Consider the following 13,984-nt stretch of genomic DNA (forward strand, 5'->3'; position numbering starts at 1 on the left):
CCTTCTTAGACAGAGAAACCTGAAATTTGGTTTTAGCAGGTGGATGCTCAGTTTAGTATTTATAACATTAAGACAGAGGAAGTGAAATTTAACCATTTAGTGTCTCAACTGGATCCTAAATACATAGAAAATATATGAGATATTATTAAAGGTAGTGATGTAAACAATACTCGTTTTTGTAACGATACTCTTTTGTCAGAAATTACCCAGAACAAATTGAGCTGCTTTTCTTTGGATTTTTTTTCAGTTCTTGAATCATGTAATCCTGGTGAGGGTCCCATACACTGGAACCATACTCTATTTGGGGGTCTTAGCAGAAACTTGTATACCCTCTGCTTTACATCCTTACTACAACCCCTAAATAGCCTCATAATTTTGTGCAGCGAATTTCTACCCTTTATTTACAATTTAATTTATGTGATTACACCAATGAAGATCTTTCCTTATTTTAACATCTAAGTAATTACAGTGATCCCCATAACGAACTTTCACCCTATCAACGCAGTAATTAAAACTGACAGGGCTTTACCTATTTGTGAAAGGTGGTGCTGATTATTGTTTTAAGAGGAAGTACAACTAGGCAACCATCTCACAACCTGACTTTTAAAGCCGTTTATCACCATACCATTGCCTGCTGTTCATCTCACAACATTATCGAGGTCATTTTGCAGTTGCTCACTATCTTGTAACTTATTTATTACTCTACTAGCAAATGTATCCGTGCTTCGCTACGGTATTCTACACTGTATACGGATTTCTCCGTAAATTACTGTAAAGACAGTAAGATTAAATTAAATTGCTTGTCTCTTAGCGCTATCCTAAAAACAAAACACGGAGGACGCCATACATTGTTTCCGATGTAAGGGAAACATTGGGGAAGTTTTGACAATAATGGCTGGACAGATTCCCTACTGCCATCACAATCGATGGTACGTAATTCAACTCCGAATGTGGGAATTTCGGTTCCTTTGGCAGCATATAATTTATAAGTCAAATCAATTTTAGCTTTAGGTATAGATGGGACCAATGAGACATCAGCTCCACTGTCAACTAAAAATTGCAATCCCGAGTTTTATTCCGTGACAAATAGGGGAGTTTGCTGCAATTCGCTTGGGCAGCCGAATTTGCCGCTATTTCAACTGCAGTTTTCCGTTTCTCTAACCTGACCAACTAGATACGGGAGTACATTTTATGGTTTACAGTGATGTCCAAATCGAAAATACTAGCAGCAAGATTTACGTGCAGGGTTATACCTCTTCCCGGATTTATTGTGGCTACTGCTACGACGGTGATGTACACCCTTATGCTGAGGTCTACCGTGACAGCCGGCAGTTAATGAATATATTTGTTCCTTCAGTCCCAAAATCCGAGCCATTATGTCGCCCAAAATGTATTAAAGTACCAAACAATAATTCGAATTTATGACGGACTATGGAATGATTAAGCCATCTAAATCCTCATGGGCTAATCGTTTTCACACGATCCCTAGAAAGGCTGGCGCAATACGCCCATGTGTTGATCTACAGGCGATTAAATGAAAGAACAGTTATAGCTATAGTTTTCCCAGGATAGAAGATTTCTGCTGTATTCTCGAAGGCTCGAAAATATTTTCAAATTTGATCTATTCAAGGCATATTTTCAGATACCTATAGCAGAGAAGACAAGCCTAAGACTGCTATCATCACATCGTTTGGACTGAATTTAATGTTATGAATTTTGGGCTTCGAAATACGCCCTTTAACTTTCCAGCGATTCATAAATAAAGTTCTCTATGGACTGGACTTTGTGTTTCCTTGCCTACATGATATTTTAATCGCTTCACGCAGTTTAGAAGATCATACGTCGCACCTAAAACTAGTCCTGGAATGTCTGCCTAGGTATGGGCTTCGTATGAATTTAGCTTTTCTCGGATATTGGATAACATCAGAGGGGTCTCGTCCCTCTGCCTAAGAAAGTGCTAGACCGAGCTCGATAGCTGCAGTGCGGCCAGTATCCACTAATTCGGGAGTTAGTGGTTCCGACCCCAATGTTGGCAGTTCTGAAGAAGGTTTTCCGTGGTTTCCCATTTTCACACCAGGTAAATGCTGGGACTGCACCTAAGTAACGTTAAGGCCACGGCCGCTTCCTTCCCATTCCTAGCATTTTCCTATCTCATATTCGCCATTAGACCTACCTGTGTCGGTGCGACGTAAAGCCATTGTAAAAAAAAAAGAAAGTGCAAGCAAGTGCAAGGGGAGGATCTTGTTGGCGACTCTCTCTGATCCCATCCTTTTAACTTATGTCCGTAGAACGTCAATCTCCTCTTTTTCATTGTGGTGGTGATATTTTCAAATTGTTGCTATAGTTCTTGGTTTGATCTCCTGAGAAACGTAAACTTGTCTGATTTATTATTATTATTATTATTATTATTATTATTATTATTATTATTATTATTATTATTATTACCGAGCGGATTGGCTGCATGTGTTAACGTGCTATGGCTATGGAGCAAATTTCTGCACTCGTGAGGTGATTAGATCTGAGCTCCAACGTCGGCTGTCCTGAGAAGGTTTTTCTGTGCTTTTTCCCATTTTCACTTCCACACAAATGCCGGACAGTTCCTATTCATAGGCCACAGCTGATTCCTCCCACCGCCTTACGTTAATTCATACACTATCATCCATTTCATTTTCAATAGTTCTTCAACTGAGGTCAGGAAGGGTATCCATCATAAAATTATGCCGGATTTCTGTCCATTTAGTAGTATTGTGAGCTTTGACAGCTGCCTTCAGGGTCCTATGCAGTCTCTCAACTTTTCCATTACATGGGTATGATATGGTGTAGTATACTGAATTTTAATCCCACAAATTGTAAGTAAGCTTTTAAACAATTGTGATTTGAACTGTGCTCCTCGATCAGTGATTACACGTAATGGGACACCAAATCTTGAAATCTAGTGATGGTAGAAGGATATTTACACCTTTTCAGCTCTTAAATCTTCAACTTTCATCCAGGATGTGAAAGGGAGAAGCTGTATAGAGCAGATTTCTGGGCTCATGGGGATAATAGAACACAGAAAGGCAAAAACACGATAGTGACATCTGTAGATTCCGCCAAAGGCTACGACTCACTAGAGAGGAATACAATGCTGTACATCCTGCATGCCAGAGGACTGGATGCAACAAGACTTGCATTTGTAAGGGACACACTAGAAATCACAACTGACCGAGTTAGATTCCGGAATACACTGTCTGTGAGCTTAAAAATTAAAACAGGAGCTCGACAAGGTGATGGGCTTTCACCAATACTGTTCAACGTGGTTCTGGCTGAAGTGGTGAAACATTGGAGACAGATGAACAAAACCATGGGTATCGAAGGTGTACAGATTGGATAAAAGATCAAACACAACGCCACAGTGGACTGCTTTTCCTTCACATATTTATTTATTTATTTATTTATTTATTTATTTATTTATTTATTTATTTATTTATTTATTTATTTATTTATTTATTTATTTATTTATTTATTTATTTATACCATGCCTTCATTTGTGGCAACGTTAAGGCTCACGGCCCTCTCTTACACTTAACCACATATTATCTATAATAGACTTCATAAAACAGAATAATGAAATAATATAACAAAATATAGATCCTAACAACATTGATTCTTCCATTCATACTGCCATTCATACAAGCTGGTTATACATTTAATAGGTAATCTCCGCAAGACTGCTTGAAAGAAGCTAAAGAAGTGCAATTCCTAACACTGACTGGAAGGGAATTCCATAGCCTTGCACCAGACACTTGAATGGAGCTGTTAAATAAAGATGAGCGATGCACAGGAATTGAGAGTGTAGTAGTCGACTGTGTGTTATGTTCACGAGGGGAGGAGAGTAAATTAAACTTTGAGGAAAAATACTGGGGCTTAGATTCATTCAACAGACGAAATACGAGAGTTGCAATGTGAAAATGTCGTAGTTTATCGATTTTAACCAGGAGGAAATTTCATAATAGGGGGAGATATGAGTTGAAAATTTAATTGAAAATATAAAACTAATGCATGAGTTCATTCCCCTCTGTAATTTTAATGTTTGTTCCATGGTGGCATCTATCATAACAATATCACAATAGTTAAGTATGGGAAATATGAGGGTCTGGATATGTTTAATTTTTATGCTTAGTGGAAGAAAAGATTGGCGAGTTTTGAGAGGGTGAATTGACGAGTGAATTTTCCTATAGATGCTTGTTATGTGCTCACTCCAATCTACTGTGTCACTTATGATAATCCCAAGATTTTTTACCGACTTCTGAAATGGTATAGCTACACCACAAAGCACAAGTGAAGGCAATAACTTCTTATTAAGGATATTTAACTTCCTTTCTTGCCATATTATAATAGCTTGTGCCTTTTTAGGATTTTAGGATTAATTAATAAACTGTTCTTATTAGAATAGGAGGTGATCAGATTTAAAATAGAATTCATCTGATGAATTCCAAACTCAATATCTTGATGTGCTTGTTGTTTAAAGGGGCCTAACATCGAAGGTCATCGGTCCAAAAAAACTCAATATCAACAGCTTTACAGTTATAGTGTATATTTGTAGGTCATCTGCATATAAATGATACTTACAGTTACTGAACTGAGAAGATATATCATTGATATATAGAGTAAACAGAAGAGGTCCAAGCAAAGATCCCTGTGGAACACCTGTTTGCTTCGTCTTCCAGTCCGTGGCCATGCCGTTTATGACAACACGTTGTCGCCGATTGGTGAGGTATGAAGCAAAGAGCTGAATAGCAGAAGGACTCAGATTAAATCTTTGTAGTTTCGCTAATAATATGCCAATATTTACTGTGTCAAACGCACTACTGAATTCAAGTAAAATAAGTATAGTCACTTTCCGCTCATCTATAGCTCGTCTAACGTCGTCTGTAATTCTTAGTAGTGCCATTCCTGTGCTACACGAGAAGGAAAAAGATGCGAAGATGATGCTAGCAAGCCTAGCCGAGACTGCGGCGAAGGTTGGCCTGACGATAGAGTACAAGATACTGTGCAAAGGCCAACTGGAAGATTGGAGATCAAGTAGTAGAGAGAGTCGACAATTTCCGGTATCTAGGTGAGAACATAACAGGCAAGCTACAGAACAATAAGAACACGGGAGACAAAGCACAACTCCTACAGAAAGTACGATTCACGACCAAGACGACTTAGGGAAGAAGAACCTACCCAGGAACGCCAAAATGAGACACTATACGATGACCATCCGGAACGCTGCATTGCACACTGCTGAGAGAATGGCATTGGGCAAATTGTCTTGTATTCGATTTCAAAAGGAGAAAAGGAAGATCCTGAGAGATATATGGGTAGGAAAAAGCAGGCTGAAATATGGGTGCATAGAGAAAGGCAGGAGATAAACGAGAAAGTAGACTACCGTAATTTCAAGTGTATTACGAAAAAGAAAGTTGAGTTTCACGGGATATTTGATGAGAATGGGTGACAATAGGTTAACAAAGAAGATATGAAATGTGACATGTTTAATGTGAAATAAGTGGATGGTGGAAGTTAGGGAGGATCGGAAGGCTATTGACATAATAGATAAATATCCACCAACGACTGTGCAGGATAGATCTGTTTACAAAAAGCCAGAGTTGCAGTTGTAACAGAAATGGGTTTTCAGACGCACTCGTGAAATGACAAATTAAAGATGAAGGAGCGTGTAACGGGTTACTTGGAAGGGCTTTTCACAAATTAAAACAGGTAAATAATTTTAAGAAATTAGTTGTAAGTAATTAAATGTCTCAATGTACCACTGAATATATTAAGAAAACGCAAAGTTGGAAGGTCAAGAAAGCTGTACACCACAGCTATAGCAAAACATTAGAATTATTTGTCTGCGCGACCGTAACTCAAGGGTTGATCAGTTATTTAAAATAGGTTTGTCAGTTGCTGTTGGTTTCTAGAATATAATCAATTAAAAAGGCATTCACTATACTCTCAGAAGAAGCGAACTCCAATTACTATATAGCAATTTAAAGAAGAATATGATTGTTTCGTCACCAGTGAAATATGCACGGATATATATTACAAGTATTTTTGATGATATTGCTGTCGATTCATCTACAATACCCGACAATTTAGAATCAAGTGCAAATATTTCCTCGCATAATGTTGATACAATTAATTATACTGGAGGCTGATGTATGACTCTGGAGGTCTATACCCTTTTCCAGTTCACTGGCTACATGTAGATCTATTAAATCCGGGTATTTGTTATAACATATGGAATGCAACATTTTGCTGCATTGCATGCTGTACGAACAACCTTATTCAAGTAACAATGTTTACAATAGGAATAATAGGGTATCTAATCCTAGTTTATAATCAACAATATTACTTTCAAATCCACCTTCAAATGCACTATTTTCAATGCAAGATCCATTTAAATCTGCGTAGTGTGTACTGAGTTGTTGACCACTAAGATGTTGTAATTGCTGCTTCACTGCTGTTATCTTTACCTGAGAATGTTATATTTTCCTTGGCTTTTTATGATTAAAATATTTTTTCCCCTCTCTTGCTTCCATAACATGTAACCTCAGTGTTTTCCCATTCTTTTGAAATATAGAGCTCTGATTCTCTTTCAACACCCACACCAACTTCCATTCCCTTTTGACAACCATACAACAAATTTTCTGATTTTGAATAACTAGCCAAAGGTATGTATTCAAGAAGTTTTCTGATTGTTGAGCAGTGCAGTATTTCGGATATGAAAGCAAAATTTCGCTTACAGATGCTGCACAGGTAGAACTACTACTGATATTTGAACTTAAATCATATACAAAAACCACGTAGTCATCATATCTAACTTATTTTTTGTGAGTAGATTCTCCAGATTTCTTACAGTTCGTCCGTTTGTTAAAATAACTGAAAAATAGATTCTTCTTCTTCTTCTTCTTCTTCTTCAAAAAGAACACATGGCGCAACAGCCCCGAAGGACCATGGCCTACCAAGCGACCGTTGCCCAGCCCGAAGGCTTACAGCTAACGAGGTGTCGTGTAGTCAGCACGACGGATCCTCTCGGCCGTTATTCTTAGCTTTCTAGACCGGGGCCGCTATCTCACAGTCAGATAGCTCCTCAATTGTAATCACGTAGACTGAGTGGACCTCGAACCAGCCCTCAGATGCAGGCAAAAGTCCCTGACCTGGCCGGGAATCGCACCCGGGGCCTCCGCGTAAGAGGCAGGCACGCTACCCCTATACCGCGGGGCCGGCAATATCTTCTTCACCTTCGTGAAATAGACATATGCTGTTTATTAACCTTTTATATGCCGGTACTTTATAAACTTGATCAAGACTCAAGACTTCCAGAAACAAAAACCGACATAAGCGGGATCAAGGAATAAAACAAAAAGAAAAAAGAAAGAAAGAAAGAAAGAAAGAAAGAAAGAAAGAAAGAAAGAAAGAAAGACAGAATATTGCGGAAAACGGCTAGCATTTTTTTCTGTTAATTTAAAAATTAAAAGTTCTGGCACGTTTAGAAATTTGAAGTAGGTAATATTCAATATCACACATTCTAGAATTTTATGAAGTAGTGTAAGTAGAAATGCAGTTGGCAGTAGTGATTAGATACAGAAGTTCTTCACCATTGCCCTTGAAATACTGTGAGAGATTTAAAATGTTATAAAACAAAGAAACTTCAGTCAATTTAAAGGGGAATGGGTTTCAGATTGTGTTCCGCCTTTCCGGATAGATTTCAGATTCCGTTCCGGTGCGTCTTGGCACCACTGAATCCCTGAAAAAAGCTCGTCGAAAGTCACAAATGGACCGATACTAAGATCAAGATCCAAATCACAGAAACGGAGAGAAATGGGAGTGAAAGAATGAAGACGTGCTGAACAAGTCACTCGAGATCCTAAAGAAAATAAATGTAAAGTAAAATAAATGTTTACAAAAACACGTTTGTTGGAAATATGTAATTTATGTATAGATTCCTTCTTGCAATCAAGTAATATATCCTCCAAATATTCTTCAAATTAAAACCCTCTTCTTGACATCGAGAGCCACAGGAATGTTTTCCTTTTGTATCACAATAGAGTGTGGTACCAGCGTATTGGACTCCCACCAGGATTACTTGATTCAAGAACTGGGGAAATCCAAAGAAAAGCAGCTCTATTTTTCTGTGTGATTTCCGACAAAAGAGTAGCGTTACCAATATGTTGCAAAGCTCGGGCTCGAAAGACTTGGCAAAGGAGACGAGCTGCTCGACTAAGCGGTATGTTCGAAGCTCCCAGTAGAGAGACGGCGTAGAATAACATTATTGGACGAATACGTTTGAGTGGTGTTTTAGTAGGAAAGAAGAAATATTTGTAATTGAACGGGACTAATTGGGGCAAATATTCGGGTATGGAAGGACGAGTTAGCGACTGGAATAATTTACCAAAGGAGGTGTTTATTAAATTTCCAAATTCTTTGAAATTATATTTAAGGAAAGTCCAGGTAAACAACTGATAGGAAACCTGCCGCCTGGGCAACTGCCCTAAATGCAGATCAGTGGTGACTGATGATGATGATTGACATCATCCGACAAAAGCCAATTAGGACAAATTAAACGGCCGTGAACGATAGAGTTAAATGTGTATTACCAAATAAAAAATTCATTATTAAGTGAAATATTATACGAAATACTTTGTATGAGATAAATGTGTCTTATGTGAACAACATTCATAAGTATCAACGTACCTTTTGCTTAGGAAGAATTGTGAAGGAAACTCCGTTGAGTGTGTCATTGTAGGAGTCATAGCTCAGTTGCACATCCTGAAACTCAATTCTTCCTTGTGAAGGCCAATCAGCTGGAGGAGCTTCTTCTGCTGAATCTATAATAAAACATGGTTGTTGAATAGTACAGGTTTCTTTTAGTTACCAAGGTCAGTCTAGGGAGCCACCATATTGAGTCTTTAAGCGAGAGTAACCAAAGGCAAGTGTATTCGAATTTAGAGGATTTAGGTATCAAACAATGAAATAAAAACAAACGAACAAACAACTATTTTTCATGTAAAATTTAATTGGGCATCTATTGTTCGTGCATATGAACTGTATAACACTTAAATTACACGAATAAATCCACAGATATTTGAATAGCAAGATAATTAGCAAAACCTGAATTTCATGTTTTGAGAAACAAGAATCAGTAGAAGTGCTCATATATAATCTTTTACTTCCTTACAACTTGGTCTTACTGTGTTTCTTATTAATACCATCTGTCGAAATACGTAATGTAATTGTCAGAAATACACAAATCTGCGCGGTCCCTCTGTTATATTTTTACATGAATTATTGAACTTAAACTACTTAGAGACATTTGTAGTAAATTACCATAAGCATGTCCTTAATAAAGAAAGTATTTACCGGTACTGCGTTTCTGAGAGGTTACCCCAGCATGTTGACAAGCACTGAATGCCTCTTGAGTTGAGTGCATTAAATTATGTTTGCTAACTGTTGTTATCCATTCATATGGTAATTTCTTTGGGTTCAGAGGTAAAACTACTCTTCACATTTACAACAAGTGTGATGTTCTTAGCTACTCTGTAGTTTATGGATAACCGATGCAACAGAATAGTACAAAGTGGTGGTGGTGGTGGTGATTATTCCTTTGAGAGAAAGTACAGTTGAACAACCATCCACTATTAACACTAATCAGAGGGAAAAATGGAAGGGATCAGACACTTTCCTCGAGAAATGAAGGTACCGGCCAAAGAAAGACAAAAGCCACGTGGAAATGGAAGACTCCCTAGGCCTCGAATGCTGTAATACTGTCAGTGTTGGAAAAGAAAAAGAGTTGTGCAAGGGATGTCAGATAGGATAGAAAAAGTGAAGATCCTGGCACACGTAAGTAAAAGCAATGCCAGGACTCAGCTAAGGACTTCATGGTCGCTAACCCACGCTCTCCAAGTTAATAGTGACTGGGTCCCCTTTTAATCGTCTCTTATCACAGGCAGAGGGTACCGTGGATGTATTGTATCACCCCCCCACAAAGTGGTACAAAGCCAGCATCTGTATTATATTTATGTCAACACTCAACTTCAGTTGACTTTTGGCAAGAAAATATCAAGATAATACTCATCATCATCATAATCATCATCATAAGAAGTAGAATAAGAAGAAGAAGAAGATTAAGAAGAAAAAGAAGAAGAATCGAGCGAGTGGCTGTGAGGTTAGGGTGGAGTAGCTATCAACTTGCATTCGGGAGATAGTGGGTTCGAACCCCACTTTCGGCAACTCTGAAGATGATTTTCCGTGGTTTCCTATTTTCACAACTGGCAATTTCTGGGAATGTACCTTAATGCAAGCCACGGTCGCTTCTTTCTCATTCCTAGGCCTTTCCTATCCCATCGTCTCCATAAGACCTGTCTGTATCGGTGCGACGTACAGCAGATTGTGAAAAATGAAAAAAGAATTCTTAGGCATTATGTGAGTATTGGTCTACACTTATCATTCGAACCACATGTCTCACTTTTAGAGGAGTGGTAGATAACTGCGAACCAGTTTGTATAGCTTCCATAATCTTTACCCCCCGAGGGTGGGGTGGTAGAATAATACCCACGGTATCGCCTGCCTGTCGTAAGAGGTGACTAAAAGGGGCACCAGGTTCTCTTAAATTGGAAGAGCGGGTTGGCGACCACGATGCCCTTAGCTGAGTCCTGGAAATTTTTTCACTTGTGCCATGATCCTTACCCCCTTGGGCAGTGAACTGGATAACGAACACACCACCATTATTATTATTATTATTATTATTATTATTATTATTATTATTATTATTATTATTATTATTATTATTATTATTATTATTATCATACAGTTTCTATTAGCTTTATTGCTTCCTTTAAAAATATATTTGTTTGGGAGGTTTCCTAGAATAATTTTAAAGGGATGGATTAAGAACATTTTAGGGATGGAGTTCCATTTGAGAGATTGCATCACCACAGAGACAGAAATTCCGGCAAAAACCGTCCTCAACGAAACTGATGGTCATTTAGGCTTACCACGTCAGAGGCGTGAAAGCTTGTCACCTCGCTCCACATGGCATAACGGTGACAGCAACGTACAACAGAACCTCGTTTCAGACACAGTTACTTCATTCCATGACGGACAAACGCCCGTATCTTTTCGGCAATTCCATCCTTCAACATGATAACGCCAGACTGCATGCAGCAGGGTCTATATGGAGGCAAATTCAGCGCTGGGGATGGGAAGTACTGGAACAACCACCATACTCACCGGACTTGTCTCCGTGTGATTTTCACCTCATCTCCAAAGTGAAAGAACCGTTGCGTGGGAGATGGTTTCGGACAAGAGAGGACATGGCGAAAGCTGTGCAACATGAGATTGCTAAATTCGCATACGGTGAGGTGTCTGAAATCTCCCGCATAATTGGAAACGTGTTGTGGACACTCTAAGGGACTACTTTGAGGGTTGTATTAGGTAATGCCCAACAATGGAATACCAGATTTCAGTTCATGTACGTTACCCGAGCTGAGATTTCATGCCTGTATTATTATTATTATTATTATTATTATTATTATTATTATTATTATTATTATTATTATTATTATTATTAATAAGTAGAATCAGTAAGTTACAAATATCGTTCAACTGTGAGGCAATGCTTAAAACATAATATTACATTGCTGGTGGTTTAACGTCACGCTTGCATATTAAGTGTTTGCTTTCATCGTATGCAAGGTACAGTTCTATACATTTATATGCCGGGCTGAGCGGCTCAGACGGTTGATGCGCTGGCCTTCTGACCCTTCCTTGGCAGGTTCGATCCTGGGTCAGTGCGGTGGTATTTGAATGTGTTCAAATACGTCAGGTTGTGGCGGTGATTATTGTTTTAAGAGGAAGTTCAACTAGGCAACCAACATCTATATAACACTAAACAGAGAGAATAAATGGAAGGGATCCGAAAGTTCAAAAATGAAGGTATCGGCCAAAGGAAGACAAGGGCCACGAAGGGCGTGAAAATGGGCATCGAGTGCACTAATAGCATCGGGGGCAGAAAAGAACAAGAGTTGTCCAAGGGAGGTCGGATAGGATAGATGAAAGTGAGGAGCCCGGCAAAAGTAAGTGGAAGCAATGCGAGAACTCTGCCAAAGGTCCCGTGGTCACTAATCTACCTCCTTCCCAAGTTGAGATCCCCTGAGGCCCCTTTTAGTCGTCTCTTAAGACAGGCAGAGGATACCATGGGTGTTATTCTACCGCTCGCACCTGCAGGGGGATCAAATACGTCAGCCTCGTGTCGGTAGATTTACTTGCACGTAAAATAATACCCGGACAAAATCCCAGCAACTCGGCGTTTCTAAAAGCTGTCAAAAGAAGTTAGTGGGACGTAAATTAACATTATTATTTATTTCTATACATTTATTTAAATCTAGGTGACAGTTGTTAGAATCCCTGGCAAATTATGTAGGATTTTTGAAGTGAAAATCGAGTAGGCCTATCTGAGTTTCGGATACCACGTAAGATCAGAGATACCGTGGCTGTGATCACAAAATCAACACTCACGTAAAACTACAAGCTTGTTTGTTTGCAAATTCAAAACATCTCTATCAAGAGAAAGATCACTGGAGAAATATTCACCACGGAGACAAGTAACTGACGGAGCCTTCTCTGACGAAAACGATCAGGAGAGAAATATTTCAATATCTACACTTGTTGTCCGAAATTTAGCTCATTATTGTAACTAATTAATACAAGTAATTTGTACTGACCAGCAGAGCTATCCATTAGTGACTCCTGTTGTAACCAGTTGTAGTCCAGTACTCGATCTACCGCCACCATCTGGTTGACCACCTCGGCTAGTTGAGTAATCCAGGACTGAAGCGTGCTACTCAGGCACAACGCCTGGGAGACAGCGAGCCCCACATCAGCAGCGGTGAAGGTGTCTGAAATATGTTTTACAAGTTACAAAAATGGGTTAATTTCATTTCAAATTATTTTCTTATTTTTCATTTACCTTTTGGGTTATGGCCACCTCCCCTTGTGTTCAGTGCGGAGAGTCATCCACTGTACCGAAGTTTGAGAGACAGACTTGCAACTGAAGAGAGAGGGAATTGGCCGTTTGTCCATTTCATTGAACAGAGACCCTTCAGAGACGGGAATCAGGAAGGGAAAGTCTAAGATTTGGAATGAGATGGTCTTACTGTATGTTAGATAGACTCGTAACATTTGTCTGGAGTTCCAGAATGGTTCAGGATCGAGTTTTTGGTCTACCTCTACTTAATAATTACTCCTACCAGGCTGAGTGCACTCATTTTTCCTGCGTTCATCCTAGATTATAAATATTTGCAATACCTGTGAATCGAATCCAGGATACGTATCACGAAATCACGAATATGATTAGTTTCTTAATATAGCGCTTATTTTTGACATGCAGGGGGTGAAGCTGACTTGTCCACGTCGTGCCCCTGGATAGGTATTTGATATCTCAAATACTGAACTGAACGCCAGCACTTGGCTGCCAGACTATCTTTGTAAGATCTCCTTACTTACTTACTTACTTACTTACTTACTGGTCGGCGCTACAGTCCTTGTAGGTCCTTGGCCTCCTTTATCACCTGCCTCCATTCGTCTCGGTCCTCAGCTTTTCTTCTCCAACGTTTAACGCCTAATTTTCTAAGGTCATCCTCAACATCATCAATCCATCTTTTCCTGGGTCTTCCTCTCCTCCTCCTTCCATCAAGTTTTCCTATAAACACCTTTTTAACTGTTCAGGTTTCTGCCATTCTCTGAACATGACCGGCCCACCTAATTCTTCCCTGCTTAATTTTCTTAACAATATCTGGCTGGCCAAACAGTCCTTGCAGCTCTACATTTGTCCTCATTCTCCACCCATCCTGATCTCTTACTGCACCGAATATCTTTCTCAATATCTTCCTTTCCCACGGTAACAGCCATTGTTCTTCTCTGGAGGTTATCACCCAGCATTCTGATCCATACATAATTATTG

General features: G+C 39.1%; 1 protein-coding gene across 1 annotated transcript in view; it reads right to left on the reverse strand.

Annotated features, from left to right (window-relative positions):
- The window catches only part of LOC136866751 (probable multidrug resistance-associated protein lethal(2)03659), a 211,033-nt gene that overhangs the window by 29,359 nt on the left and 167,690 nt on the right, over window positions 1–13,984 (reverse strand). The window contains exons 15-16 of the mRNA XM_068226834.1: window positions 12,747–12,920; window positions 8,719–8,843 (exon numbers count right to left, since the gene is read on the reverse strand). Coding sequence (XP_068082935.1) covers window positions 8,719–8,843; window positions 12,747–12,920 — 299 coding nt within the window. The remainder of the gene's footprint in view (window positions 1–8,718; window positions 8,844–12,746; window positions 12,921–13,984) is intronic.

Source organism: Anabrus simplex, chromosome 3 (genome assembly GCF_040414725.1).
Source record: "Anabrus simplex isolate iqAnaSimp1 chromosome 3, ASM4041472v1, whole genome shotgun sequence".
NCBI classification, from domain to species: domain Eukaryota; kingdom Metazoa; phylum Arthropoda; class Insecta; order Orthoptera; family Tettigoniidae; genus Anabrus; species Anabrus simplex.